A 13,011-nucleotide genomic window follows, 5' to 3' on the forward strand; every position below is an offset into this window, starting at 1 on the left:
AAATAGCCAGCAGAGGCAGAGATTTCCTAGGGTCTTCTTGTAGAATCTCTCAGCTCAACAGGGGAAGGTTGGTATACCCCAGATCCCTGGAGGATAAAGGGTGATCTGACAATAAAGATGGCGTTCCTGAAGGCATGGAGCAAGAGAAGTGAGTGCACACAAGTAGTCTCCAAGTTGCCTGGAACTTGATGCGCTCAAAGGAAGGAGGAAGCAGGTAAAAAAAAAAAAAAAAAAAAAAAAAAAGCAAAACAAAACAAAAACAGAAACAAAAAACAAAAAACAAAAAACTGCCTCCTACAGAGGGTTCAGGAGAGGTTCCAGACAGCTAGAAAGCCTAGAAGAATTCACAGATATCAGGAAGCCACTGGCCAGAATTCTCTACAGGTTCCCAGCAACTGTGCAATGAAGCCAAGTCATTAATTCTAGGACTTACCATGAAAGAGAAAATTGGGTTGCACTTCCCAAGGTCAGTCACTGTGAGTGGGCAAAGGAGAAAATTCTCACAAAAGGCAGAGACTATTTCCAAGCACTAAGAATATTTTGGGTTCCTATTAGTAACCTGTGGCCCCAAAGATTATCAAACCAAAGGGGATTAGGTATAGGATCTCCTCAGATGAGGACTGGCCCCCATACAGAAAGGCAGTCGGAGCGTGGTCAGATGCTGATCACTCATTCCTACTGTAGCTAAGGGCTTCTGGTAGACCACTGCCCACAGCTACCTGACTGTGAAAAAAGCCTGACCACTCACCACTGTCATTAAGTGATTTCATGAAAGGATCCTGTGGAGCAAGATTCCATTTTGAAATAAATAGGCTGGCAAGGACCCACCAACTGAGTTGGCCATTCAAGAAATTATATTTTGTGCATGTGTGAAAATGCCACAATGAAGCCAGAGAGCATGGCTCAGTGATAGACCCCACCAATGAGAGAGAGGCTGAGGATGTGGTTCAGTGGTAGAACACCTGCTTAGAATCCTGTGAGGTTCTGGGGGTATAGTTATGTGGGTAGAGCACCTACCCATAATCCCCTGTGAACAGTTAAGGGTATGGCTCAATGGGGAGAGCACCTGCCTAGAATCCCCAGAAAGGGGCTGAGGGTGTGGCTCAGTGATAGAGCACTTGCCTAGAATCCCCACTGAGGCACTGGGGGTATGGTTCAGTGGTAAAGCACTTGCCTATACAAACTCTTGGGATCCAACCCCAGCAATCTAGAAAATGTCGATGAAACCCATTATACTATATACAATTAGCATGAACCAACAAGAAAACAGTGAAAATAAGCTGCTGTGAATATTAAAATTCAGGAGAAAACTCCTCTCCTGCCGGGGAAGCCGCCCAGGGCTGGGTTCTAACTGTGATCAGTGGGAAAATGACTTTTGGGGTTTTGGTCTTAGGAAAGGCATAGGTGGTGTGTGTAATACACTGTGTGGACATAAGCCAGGCTGCCTGGGTTTAAGTCAGTACAGCTGACATTAGTGTGGCCTTTATCTATATCAAATAAAAACAGAGGACTTTCCATTAAACACGGGTTTCCAATAGTTAGTGGTATCTTGATCTAAGCATAACCCATGAGCTGTTTAGAATAGGCTGACACTAATGACTGTCCACTGTTTACTGAAACTCCAAGTTAACTGTGTGGCCTATAGTTTATCTGGAAACCTTGGACCTTAGGCAAGTTACCTCTCCTCAATGGATCTCAACTTTTCTATTTTAAAATGAAGTTTTGGTGTGTGTGTGTGTGTGTGTGTGTGTGTGTGTGTGTGTGTGTGTGTGTGTAAGTAAAACATTTGGTGGAGTGAGATGGTATACAGAGAGGATTACTAGACTAATTTGTGCCACCGAACAAGCTCCAAGTCATGTGGATGGCAGAGATATTAGTGCTTAGCTTTCTGTGCCTTAGTGATTGAGGCAGGCTCCCTGGTGGAGACAATACACAGTCAAGACATAAAAGGAGGGATCCGGAAGCAACAGGCAGTCAAGACATAAAGGATGGATTAGGCCAAGAGGCATTTGTTAGTCATCCTATACAGGCTCACTTCGAGTTCTGGAAAGGACCACGGACCAGCATACATGGATGGAAGTGTGGAACTATTGGGATGATCAAGAGAGGTCCCCATGGTGGCACTGAGGTGGTGACTTTTTCTTCTGCAGTGGAGATCCGTCCAAGGCTCTGCACCTTAGGATGTCTTCTCCAAGTACATGCAAGAACAATTGAGCATTGGTGGCAATGAAGCCAGAAAAATGTTTCAGAAGCCCAAGGCCACCATTAAGCTGTGGCAGAGGAATGACTCAATCCCATGCTTGTAAAGCCTATGTTTCACTCACCTGTTTATGGGTTTCGAAATGATATAAAAAGGTTTAGTCCCCAGAGAGTGTCACGGTTGAGAGGCGACTGCACCACACACAGGGCTGCCAACTCCACTGCTGGATTAATCCTTTGCCGTAATTGTTCCTAGCTGAATGATTAGCTAGGAAGAAGAAGAGCAAAGATGGAGGAAGTCAGCTACTGAGGGTACAGCTTTGAAAAGTATATCTCACCCGGCCCTCCCCCCCTTCTTCCTCATCCCATTGTGTCCTTCTGCCATGACGTTCTACCTCACCACAGCCTCAAAGCAATGAGCCAGCGGACCACAGCCGGACATTTCTGAAAGCCATGAGCAAAGGAATTCCTTTCTCCTGTGAGTTGATTTATTCAGGTATTTTGTCATGGTAATGAAAAGTGACTCAAATACTCCAGAAGCAGTTAGGCTCCTCCCAGTGTCTGAGCAGGGTGGGGAGCTAGGGGAATTGGCTGAAGCAACAAGCCTCATGGGCCTGGGTAGGATGAGTGGTCAGGAAGCCACCAGAAAAGGCACAGACCCACATCTCGGATGAAGTCTGTCTCCATGCCCCATGACAGCCTTTTCTCCAAGAGATATATATTTCCTTTAAAACACAACAGCATTAGTTAGTTGCTTGTAGTTTTTGTCCCACTTACCAGTACATATTAATTTTATGGCAGAAATGAATTCCACCCAAACAAACTCCCTTAGTGCTCAATTATTCCTCACTGGCTCCCTTTGGATAAATATCCATGAAGAGGCTTTAATTAAAATGTCAACAGGGGAGGCAGCCTTGCATGATGCCATCTTCCCACCCAGCAGCAAGCTGGATCTGTGCGGAGTCCAGCAGGGGACCTGAGAACTGGGCTTGCCAGAAGGGTCAGCCCCATGTCAGGGAAAGGGGCCTGCCCTTGCCCGCCTCCCAGCTGAGCACAGACCTAGTGGGATCCATGCCAGATTCCTCTTGGGTTCTGAGCCAGAGCTGGCTCAGACTCTGCGAACTTGGACATCGACAAATGGCAGGGTGTGGGCCGGGTGAATGAGAAAGGCTGTACAGGAATCCACTTCACAGAGGTGAGGGTGGTGACTAGGAGCTCACCTGAGCCCAGGTTGGGGGCAGGAGGGCAAGGACTGGGAGATTCCTGATGAGAAGAGTAGCAAGCTTCAATGGAAAAGTAGGAGCAGGGGTGCTGGTGGCTGGGCATTTCCAAAATCTATGTACTTTATATTAGGAGTTTCCTAATTTTCATATGTCAGATTAGAATTTCCTTTAAAAAAAAACTCTAAAGTCATTGCTTTCCATTCTTCTACAAGCTGAATTCCACCCTCATGTGTCCATTTTGTGCCTTTCTCACCTTGTTGATAGGTTCTGCATAAGATAGGGTTTATGATCAGAGAGGCAGGAAGTAGGGAGTAAGTGTGATGAAGAGTGAAGGCCAGGTCCCTGAAGTGGCAGACTGCCTTAGCCCCACCTGAGGCTTCTGGATGACATGTGGAGAAGGGATCATGCATGACTTTGACCTTGGCCCAGGTGCTGCCCTCTTTGTTCTCCTTTGGCTTGGGGTGAGGGTAGGGTCGGGGATAGCCTGCTGTTCTCAGAGAGAACACAGGTGCAGCTGGAATGGCAGGATCCTCAGAGCAGGTCCTGGAAAAGGAGAGCTCTGTCTAGCCTGGAATGGAGGATTGAGTTCACACTTGCCCCTGAGTCAGCCCCTTTGTCTCATCCACAGAGGTTGTAAAAGAAGAAAGCAATACAATTGAATATGAGTGCACAGAGGACCCCCATTCAGGGTCCCGAACTTGGCTTGGGTTCCTAACTTTTCTAGCCAAGAAACCTTTGCTCAAAGACAGGTTTAGCACCTCACAAAGTGCACAGCAGCTTTTATTGTGTTCAATAGAAGGGTAGGGGTGGGGAGAAAGGTGCAGATACACTCTCCAGGGGTCCTTTGACATCACAGCCAGGCTCAGGGGTGGAATGGTTTTGCCCATGAGAGACGGAGCAGTACTAGCTTTTGGACCAGCTCTCCCTCTGCCTGCACTATATGTGTGCACGTTCTGCAGAGCTCTGCAGAGGGAGGCACGAATAGGCAAAGTGCCAGCCTGCAAAATGAGCTCGAGCCCACTCAGGCCATCGGAGCCAGAACTAGCTTGCTGACCTAAAAATATCGTAACTGTACTTATACTCCTCAAGCCTTAAAAAAAAAAAAAAAGGAAACCTCAGTTGGCAAGCAACTCTGAAACTCTGGCTTAGTGTTGTGTGTGTACAAGTTGCCACAGCCTGCAAAACCATGAGATAGGTGGATGGGTCAGAGGTTCCTCAGCCTTCACACAGATCAGATGCCCCAGTTCCACATGTGGGTTTCACCAGTGCCACACTCATAGAGTTCCCTGGTAGCCAACATGGACAATTTAAAAGGAGGAATCTCTGTCCATGGCTCTGTTACTTGGGGCCTGTAGTGAGGCACATCATCATGGTAGGAGTGTATGCTATTATGAATTTCGCTCATGATAGGCAGGAAGGACCAGAGCTTAAGACACACTACAAGTGGCTTAACTCCCTCCTTTAGGTCCTCCCTAAAGTTTCTAAGGCCTCACAAAATGACACTGCTAACTGGGCACAGAACTCTCATTCTGTGATGGGGAGAGCTCACATCCCACTGTAAACTATGCTGGGATCTCCATTCCCAGGACTGGAATCTGCTCAGGGACAGCCTCTTCCTTTTCTTTATCAAAACCTTAAATGGCTTCAACAATTCTAACTTCAAAAATCCTAACTTTTCTGTTAGGGCTTCAGAATTCTTTTGTTGCTGGATAAACAGAAATGAGGAATTTTCCTGGCAAAAGCTGCTTGGAGTGAGAGAGAGTGTGTGTGTGTGTGTGTGTGTGTGTGTGTGTGTGTGTGTGTGTGTGTGTGTGTGTGTGTGTGTGCGCGCGCGCGTGCCCATGCATACACTTATGTCCATTGGTCTCTTTCTGGTTCCCTTGGTTATTTCATTTTATTTATTATTCGCTCCTGCCAACTGTCCTCCATTTCCCTACTTCTTTCCCTCCCCATCTCCCTTCTCATTTCCCCATCACTCCCCTCGCCTTCCCCAAACATGGTGTCAGCTCTGAGTATTTATCCCAAGTTGACCTGGAACTTGTAATTCTTCTGCCTAAGTGCTGGGATTATGTGCCACCAGACTTGACTCCAAGTATATTTTAAATAACTCTAGAATATCTCTCATCTTGCTTGCTGCCTAAATGATAAAAATTAATTTCTCAGGTGATACCTTCATTTTGATCCAGAGATACTTCAGTTTCATTAAGAACTGTGAGCACGGCAGCAGTGCTGTTTGAGATGAAGATGAACCAGTCAGTCTGCTTCCCAGGGCTTCCCTCATCTCCTGGGCTGCCCGACTCTCCAGCTTTATCATACTAATAAACGTGTGTGCACTCCAGCACCATTCCTGGCTCTGCTCCGAAAGAGAGGAAATAGCTGAAAAGGCTGTTAGCACCCCATCAGTTCAGCATGCCAGTCTGTCTGTTCAGCCTCATGCCCTAGAAATGTCAGAAAACAGGCCACAAGGTAGGCCAGTAAGCCTACGTGAGCTGAGCCAAACACACCCAGCCAGCACTGTCCACCCGTTTTCCTACAGGGTTAACCTGAGTTACACTTGTTAGTCCAGGGAGTAGTGCTGGCTGCATCTGGGAGACAGCAAAGCAGGGACTCAGGCCCCAGATGCAGAGGAGACCTGTAGCCCAGTACAGGACATCACAAAAGGAGACTTCCCTCAAAGAATGGGATCCAGGGGTGTTGTAAAAATAAGTAGATGAGAAGACAGTTTTCCCATGCTGGAAAAATTCCCTATTGGGAGGTTATTCCCAGAATTAGTTCTTCAAACCTGTTCATCTAGGACTGTTTTTGGAAAATGTTGTTCTTGGAGTTGGTTCTCTTCTTCCATCTTTACACGGTTCTTGGAACTGAACTCAGGCTACCAGGCTTTCAAGCATGCTGAGCTATCTTGCCATCCCAAAAACGTTATGCATATTTATTTACATATATAAATGTAAATGTTATTCTGGGGATATTGTGCATCCCGCAAAGGGCCTTGTGCATTTTGATAAATGCTGTCACTCTGAGATATCTTCCTGGATCCTGTTTATTTGTTTGTTTCTTTTGAGAGAAGGTCTCACTTTGTAGGCCAGGCGGATTCTTGCCTCAGCCTCCTGAGTACTGGCTTTGCAAGGTGTGTCTAACACACTTGGCTTACACTGAACTTTCTGAAACTTCTGCTTGTATGGTATTAACTATTTGGGTCTCTTTTATTTATATGTCGTATGGGGTACCTTTTGCCGTGTGACAAGTCACTGTAAAAACTTAGTGACTTTGGTGTGAAATCATGGAAGTTTTCTCAGCTCTGATTTGTCTGGGCTCCTCTGGGTAGTTTAGCATTTGTTCTCTGCTGGACTCGTCTAGGCAGTTGGTACCAATTCATTTGGGGGTTGATTGGTATAGAGGGACCTTAGCTAGGACATTTCATGACCCTCGTCCTGAGTCAGGCTTAGACAGTTCATTCCAAAATGCACTGTCCTCTGTAAACTTTTGTTATCTCACCCCAGTGATACTCCACAGTCTACAATAGGTCATGTGGGAGGACACTACCACAGGATGTGGACTCTGGAGACAGGGGTAGCTCTTCTGGGTTTGGGGGGGGGGTCGTTTTCAAGATAGGGTTTCCTCTGTGTAGCCGTGGCTGTCCTGGACTTCTTTGTAGTCCAGGCTGGCCTCGAACTCACAATGATCCACCTGCCTCTGCCTCCGAGTGCTGGGATTAAAGGTGTGCACCACTACACCCAGGTAGGGATGGCTTTTTTGTGGCCATTTCTGAAGCCTGCCTCTATGATATTGCTCAATCTAGAGCCCAGTCTAATGACATCAGCCACACACATGTTAATTGTATGGCATATGCTACAAACTCCTGGCCTGCCTAGGGTCGCACAGTCAGTTAGCAACAAGCTAAGCTTAGGAATTCAACTGCTGCCACAAAGCAGATATACAAGATTGGAGACCCTACAGACCTTGATTTCTGCCTTCCATAGGCAACCTTTAGGCAGCTACCATGTGATCCTCCTGTCCCTGGTGCTTCTACCTCTGGTCTAGCACAGAGTAAAAAGCTGCTTTTGCATAATGGGGATTGAACCCAGGCCTTTGTGTGCACTATGGATAACTGAGCTATGTTCTCAGTCTGTAAACTTTTAATCTTGAGCGCGACTGTAATAGTCCCAGTCAAGGGGGTACTTGGAATCAAGTTTAAGTCTCTCTTTACCTCTCGTATGTCCATAGTTCCCCCTGAGAGTCTCTGTGAATTCAATTCAGACCTCTAGCTATCCATCAGCTCGCCCACCATCGCATCTGTCATCTGAGCAGTATGCGACAATGAGGACATGCAGGGGAGTAGTGTAGTCTTTGGAGCAATCAATGCATTGTGATTCTCTCTTCTGGTGATGGCCTGAGGCAATGTGGATGGACTACAGGAGGGCAGGAGAAAAGACTTTTTAGGAAATTAAGATCGGAAGGCCAGTGTGTCTGGATTGGGTCCTTGCACTTCTCAGCCAGGGTCAGGGCTGGGCACAGAAATAGCAACTCTGGAATGGCTGGACTCAGGAAGAGCCTGCCTTCTCCTTACTCCATGGTGTGATGGGGTGAAACAGTACCAGTCCACATGTGGGCAGCCGGAGTCAGGGAGCTTCTGGCTGGATCATCTCTTCAGCTCCTCTTTTATAAAGAGAAAGGAGTCATGGGCATGAGTTTATGACATGTACAAATTCCAGCAGGGCAAGACGAATTAGGGAGTAGGAAAAGTGCTTTGGACAGAAGAATAATGGCTGGATCCAGTTACATCATGCCTAGGTATGAACCTGGAGGCCAGTTCACCATACCCACACATCTATGCTTACAGTAGTAAGCACTACAGTACTGTGGCACTAGCCACAACTACCACAGTACAGATTCAGCCTAAGTACTCAGATGACTGGATAAAGAAAAAAGCACATTAGAATTTTTTTCAGATGTTTAGAGTGGTATGCCCATTATTCTTTTTATTAATTCATTCATATTACATCTCAATTTTTATCCCATCCCTTGTATCCTCCCATTCTTCCCTCTCTCCTACTTATGCCCTACTCCCCTCCCCTATGACTGTGACTGAGGGGGACCTCCTCCCCCTGTATATGTTCATAGGGCATCAAGTCTCTTCTTGGTAGCCTGCTATCCTTCCTCTGAGGGCCACCAGGTCTCTCCATCAAGGGGAAGTGGTCAAATATGGAGCACCAGAGTTTGTGTGAAAGTCAATACCCACTCTCCACTCAACTGTGGAGAATGTCCTGTCCATTGGCTAGATCTGGTTCGGGGTTCAAAGTTTAATGCACGTATTGTCCTTGGCTGGTTTGAGCCAAGGTTTGAGCAGTTTGAGCAGAACCCCTGGGCCCAAATCCACCTGTCATAATGTTCTTCTTGTAGGTTTCTAGGACCCTCTGGATCCTTCTATTTCCCCATTCTCCCATGCTTCTCTCACCAAGAGTCCCAATAGGATGTCCTCCCCTCTATCCCACTTTCATGATAAGTGAAGACTTTCATGGGATATGCCCCTTGGGCTAGTGTCCAGATATAAATGAGTATATGCCATTTGACTCTTTCTGCTTCTGGGTTAACTCACTCATTATGATCTTTTTTAGTTCAATCCATTTGTCTACAGATTTCTGGAATTCCTTGTTTTTAATAGCTGAGTAGTATTTCACAGTGTAATTTTATTCAGATGAAATTATGATATTTTCAGGAAAGTGGATGGAACTGGTAGCCATTGTGTTACACAAAATAATCCACCCAACCTCCCTCCTTCTCTCCTTCCCTCTTCCTCTCCCTCCCCCACGTGTGTGTGTGTGTGTGTGTGTGTGTGTGTGTGTGTGTGTGTGTGTCCATATACAATTAAAATAAAAGGCGAACTATTTAGAAAGGAGACCAGCAGTACTGGAGACAACCATGGGATGGGATAATGGGGCTGTATCTAAGCAAAATTTGATGAAGAACATGTATGGAGTAGGCATGATGACAACTATTTTGGATATGTTAAAAAGAAAAAAGTCTTAATTCCAATCCAAGGCTCAGAGCACATCACCAAAAAGAGGGCAGAGAGATTGTAGGAGCCAGAGGACTAAGACATCTACTGTGAGATTTGTGTCTTCTATAAATGACAAGGAATTGTACCCATGGAATTATCAACAATATGGCTGCCTAAACAAGACCTTTACAATGGCAACACCAGTTGTCATGCTAACAGGGACAGGGGAAAAGCTCACAAGGTCTCACTCCTAGATGAAGAGCTATAGGCAATTAATGGCTGCTAGGAGAAGGAGAATCACCATTCTGAAGGATGAGCTCTCTAAGAGCTATCTAATCCCAAGTGGTCAGCCCTAAACATACACGCATGAGCACACACACACACACACACACACACACACTCACTCACATATACACACATACACACCCACATATACACACTCACATACACTCACACACACACTCATACACACACACACACAATTATTAGAGAAGGAATGTGTTTGAGGCAGCTGGTGAACTGTTGGAGGTGTTGGAGGCAGAGAGGGACGGGTAGAAATGGTATAAATGCAATTGTCAAAAAAGGACTAACAAAAAACTAAAACAAAAGAAAAGATTAATAGTACTTTTACATATTAAGACTGACATTGCTACTGCACACTCAGGCCCAGCCTTTTTGGGAAAGCCCCTTATCTGACCTGATGGAGACAAGCAGGCCCAAACTGCCGCAGAAGCAGCTAGAGCAGTCAGCTTTGCATAGCTTCTATATATACCTTCTGTATATCTGCTGTTGACCAGTGGAAGAGCCTCCCACAATTCTCCTAGGTGTGGGGTTGCAGCCCAGCCTACTGGGAGTCCATGCAGGAATTTATGGGACAGCAATCAGCAGTGGAATCTCCCAGCCCAAGGCAGAAGTGCAGAGAAGCCCAGGAAAAGCAACACACTTGGCAGCTCAGAAGCGAGGGCCTCTTGGATGGACTTTCCCTGGCTACACAGAGAGACATTTGCAACATCTGGACACTTTGAGAACAGCCCCGAGCAGTGGCCCAGAGGAGACAGGATGAAGTTGTGCATGGAGGTAGGGCCCAGAAGAAGACCAGGCACCTAGGTATTGAAGAAAGAGATGGGCATGGGGCCATATCTATAGACTCTTAGGTATTCATACACACTGGGACATGATTCCTGAGCTCAAGGTGTGTCTTGAAAGCGTGGCTATAAAAGGAAGGCTTACACACAAAAACAACAAACCACTCAAGACAGGACCTGTGCCATTTAGGCAGGAGGTTGGAGAGGTCACACAGAAGACAGAGCTGTGTGCAGATGTGGGATCTTCGTGGAGAGGGTGGCGGGGCTGAGCCTTGGTGTCAAGGAAACTTTAAAGAATCGTTCTAGGGAGAAAAGAAGCAGGTTCTCTTTAGTAAAATAAAGCAATGGCTTGGAAGTTTGAACTATAGTTTGGCATATGCACCTCAGGGGAAGGGCATCTGTGTCTGACAACAGTTGGTTCCATCCTTAAACTGAAGCAACCATGGTAGCCTTTACTTGGCTGCTGTGCTTTCAGAAGCCTGGGAAAGCCTCCCACTGCTCTGGTCTGCCTCAGAGCTCTCTCTAGTTTCTCAGGGGTTTGGCTGACTGTCTGTTTTCTCTTCACCTGCAGGTACTGGCCCTGGCTACAGCACAGACCCTCTGCTGTCTCTGCTCTTGTTAGTGCTACATAAGTTACTGCACCCACTTCTAGGGCACTGACAGACGTAAAACCTCAGAGGCACCCCAGGAGGACACTTTGCCATATGGACACAGAGACCGAGGGAAGCATGAAGAAGTCCATGCAAAAATAAATAAATCATATTTTTGGGGAAGTAACACAAATCTAGAAGACTTAAAATAATGCATCATGTTTCCAAATAGGATGGAGTGCAGGCCGTGCGGTGTGCATGGGGCGCCGAGTTCTTCACGGCAATGTATTTTTCTTTACTTCACATTCCCTCTGAATCTTCATTTTGCACGAACTGTTGAGCAGGTACCTTGAGGATAATATGTAAAAATGTTGGGTCAAATCCTTTCTGACAAAGTAAAATATTTTTAGGAGATTATTGTGTTTAGAATTTTTTTTGAATTTACATTTTCTTTGAGGGCTTTCCCTTTTTTATTAAATTATTTCTTTGGAGACATTTTGATTAAAAAGAAACATCATAATTAAAACTCAATGTCAATAATATTTATTTTTAAATAAAGATTGGAAACAAGGATATACAGTTGTTTCTAAACTGTACTGTATACTGCTCAATAATAGTTTAATTTTTTAAAAGCCTTTAAGTAGACTTTGTACAACCATATATGACTGTCAAGCTTCAGTGCCAGCTGCAGCCAGACGCTGTAATGTCCTCTTCTCAGATACCAGCTGAATGTCCCCTGGCATGGAAGGCAATCCCAGGACACCAGGCTGGGCCACAGTGAGCAGACAGGAATACCTGCCCAGTCTGCTAAGGGACATTGGACTTCATAGAGGCAAGGATGAATGCTGAAAGAATGAGAGAGCTACTGTATAAGCCAAGGGCCAGCTATCCCCTCTGGCCTTCAGTAAACCTCATCTGTGTAAGCTTACAGACCAGCCTGTACTGGTCCTAGCTTTACTGATGCTCAAAAAGGAAGTCAGGAGAGACAGTTAATCTCCTATATGATGTACCTCCAGATGGCTTCTAGCCTCTGAAATCTGTGAGTTTGGGGATAATTTGCATGTCTCAGAGACACTAATATGCTCTGGTAGCTAGTTATTCATTTCATGACAAGACTCCATTAAATACCCAGACCTGTGGGTTGTTTAAAAGATAGCCAGACATTTATAACTGTTGTTTATTTAGGGTGTTTGTTTTAGTTTTGGATTGGTCTAACCTAAGCTAGCCTGAAATTCTCATATAGCCCAAGCTGTCCTTGAACCTCCTCCTCTGCCTTCTCAGCCTCTTCCTAAATGCTGGGAGTATAGGTGTCAGACACTGTATCTGGATTAGCCTATGTTTCAAACACATACTTGCCAGCACTGCTCACCAAATGCTCCTTTTCTCTTCTGACTCAGTATGACTACATTTTCTAGCATCCAATGGCAGGTGGGGCCACAGCACCCACAGAAGAACAGATTAATTCAAGATATTTGGTGGCCTCTCTGAAGCACTCTCCTCTGGTAAGACAACAGGAACGTTCAAAATAGCAAGAGCCTTGCTCCCTCTGGCTACAGGACAGTAATGATTGACAAGCAACACTGATTGACAATGCTTAATGAGGAATGGCCCTTATTTATTTAAAACCAGTGATTTGAGGGGGGCTGCTTCATACTGTGTCACAACCCTGCTAATTATGACTAGTCCAGTATTTAGATGATCAATTGCTTAGTTAAGAAAAAAGATATATTTTATGTTTGGAAAATCCCACATGTGCAGAGACCCTAGCATGAAGCTTGTGCCTGAGATGTTGTGTGGAGAAAGCCTCAGGACAACTCTTTCTGATGGATGCACATTTCTTTTCTGTTGATCAGTAACAGTTGAGCTGTGAATTTAATTATCTTGCCTGGTGGATAGTGAATCTGTCCAGAAACATC

General features: G+C 45.6%; 2 protein-coding genes across 4 annotated transcripts in view; one reads left to right on the forward strand and one right to left on the reverse strand.

Annotated features, from left to right (window-relative positions):
• VSTM2B (V-set and transmembrane domain containing 2B) overlaps nt 1-11,670 on the forward strand; it is a 30,037-nt gene extending 18,367 nt beyond the window's left edge. Inside the window, exon 6 of the mRNA XM_084773228.1 lies at nt 11,077-11,670. Coding sequence (XP_084629354.1) covers nt 11,077-11,165 — 89 coding nt within the window. The 3' untranslated portion in view covers nt 11,166-11,670. The remainder of the gene's footprint in view (nt 1-11,076) is intronic.
• Nucleotides 1-13,011, reverse strand: part of LOC311592605 (uncharacterized protein) — a 141,180-nt gene that overhangs the window by 17,235 nt on the left and 110,934 nt on the right. For 2 of the 3 annotated variants that reach the window (XR_014777460.1, XM_084773229.1), the window contains one exon: nt 2,325-2,467. The gene's annotated coding sequence lies outside the window, so the exon portion shown is untranslated. Of the gene's footprint in view, nt 1-2,324; nt 2,468-11,304; nt 11,444-13,011 lie in introns of those variants that run through there. The other variant, XR_014777461.1, reaches the window with a different exon arrangement.

Source organism: Acomys minous (genome assembly GCF_964271855.1).
Source record: "Acomys minous genome assembly, chromosome: 2".
NCBI lineage: Eukaryota > Metazoa > Chordata > Mammalia > Rodentia > Muridae > Acomys > Acomys minous.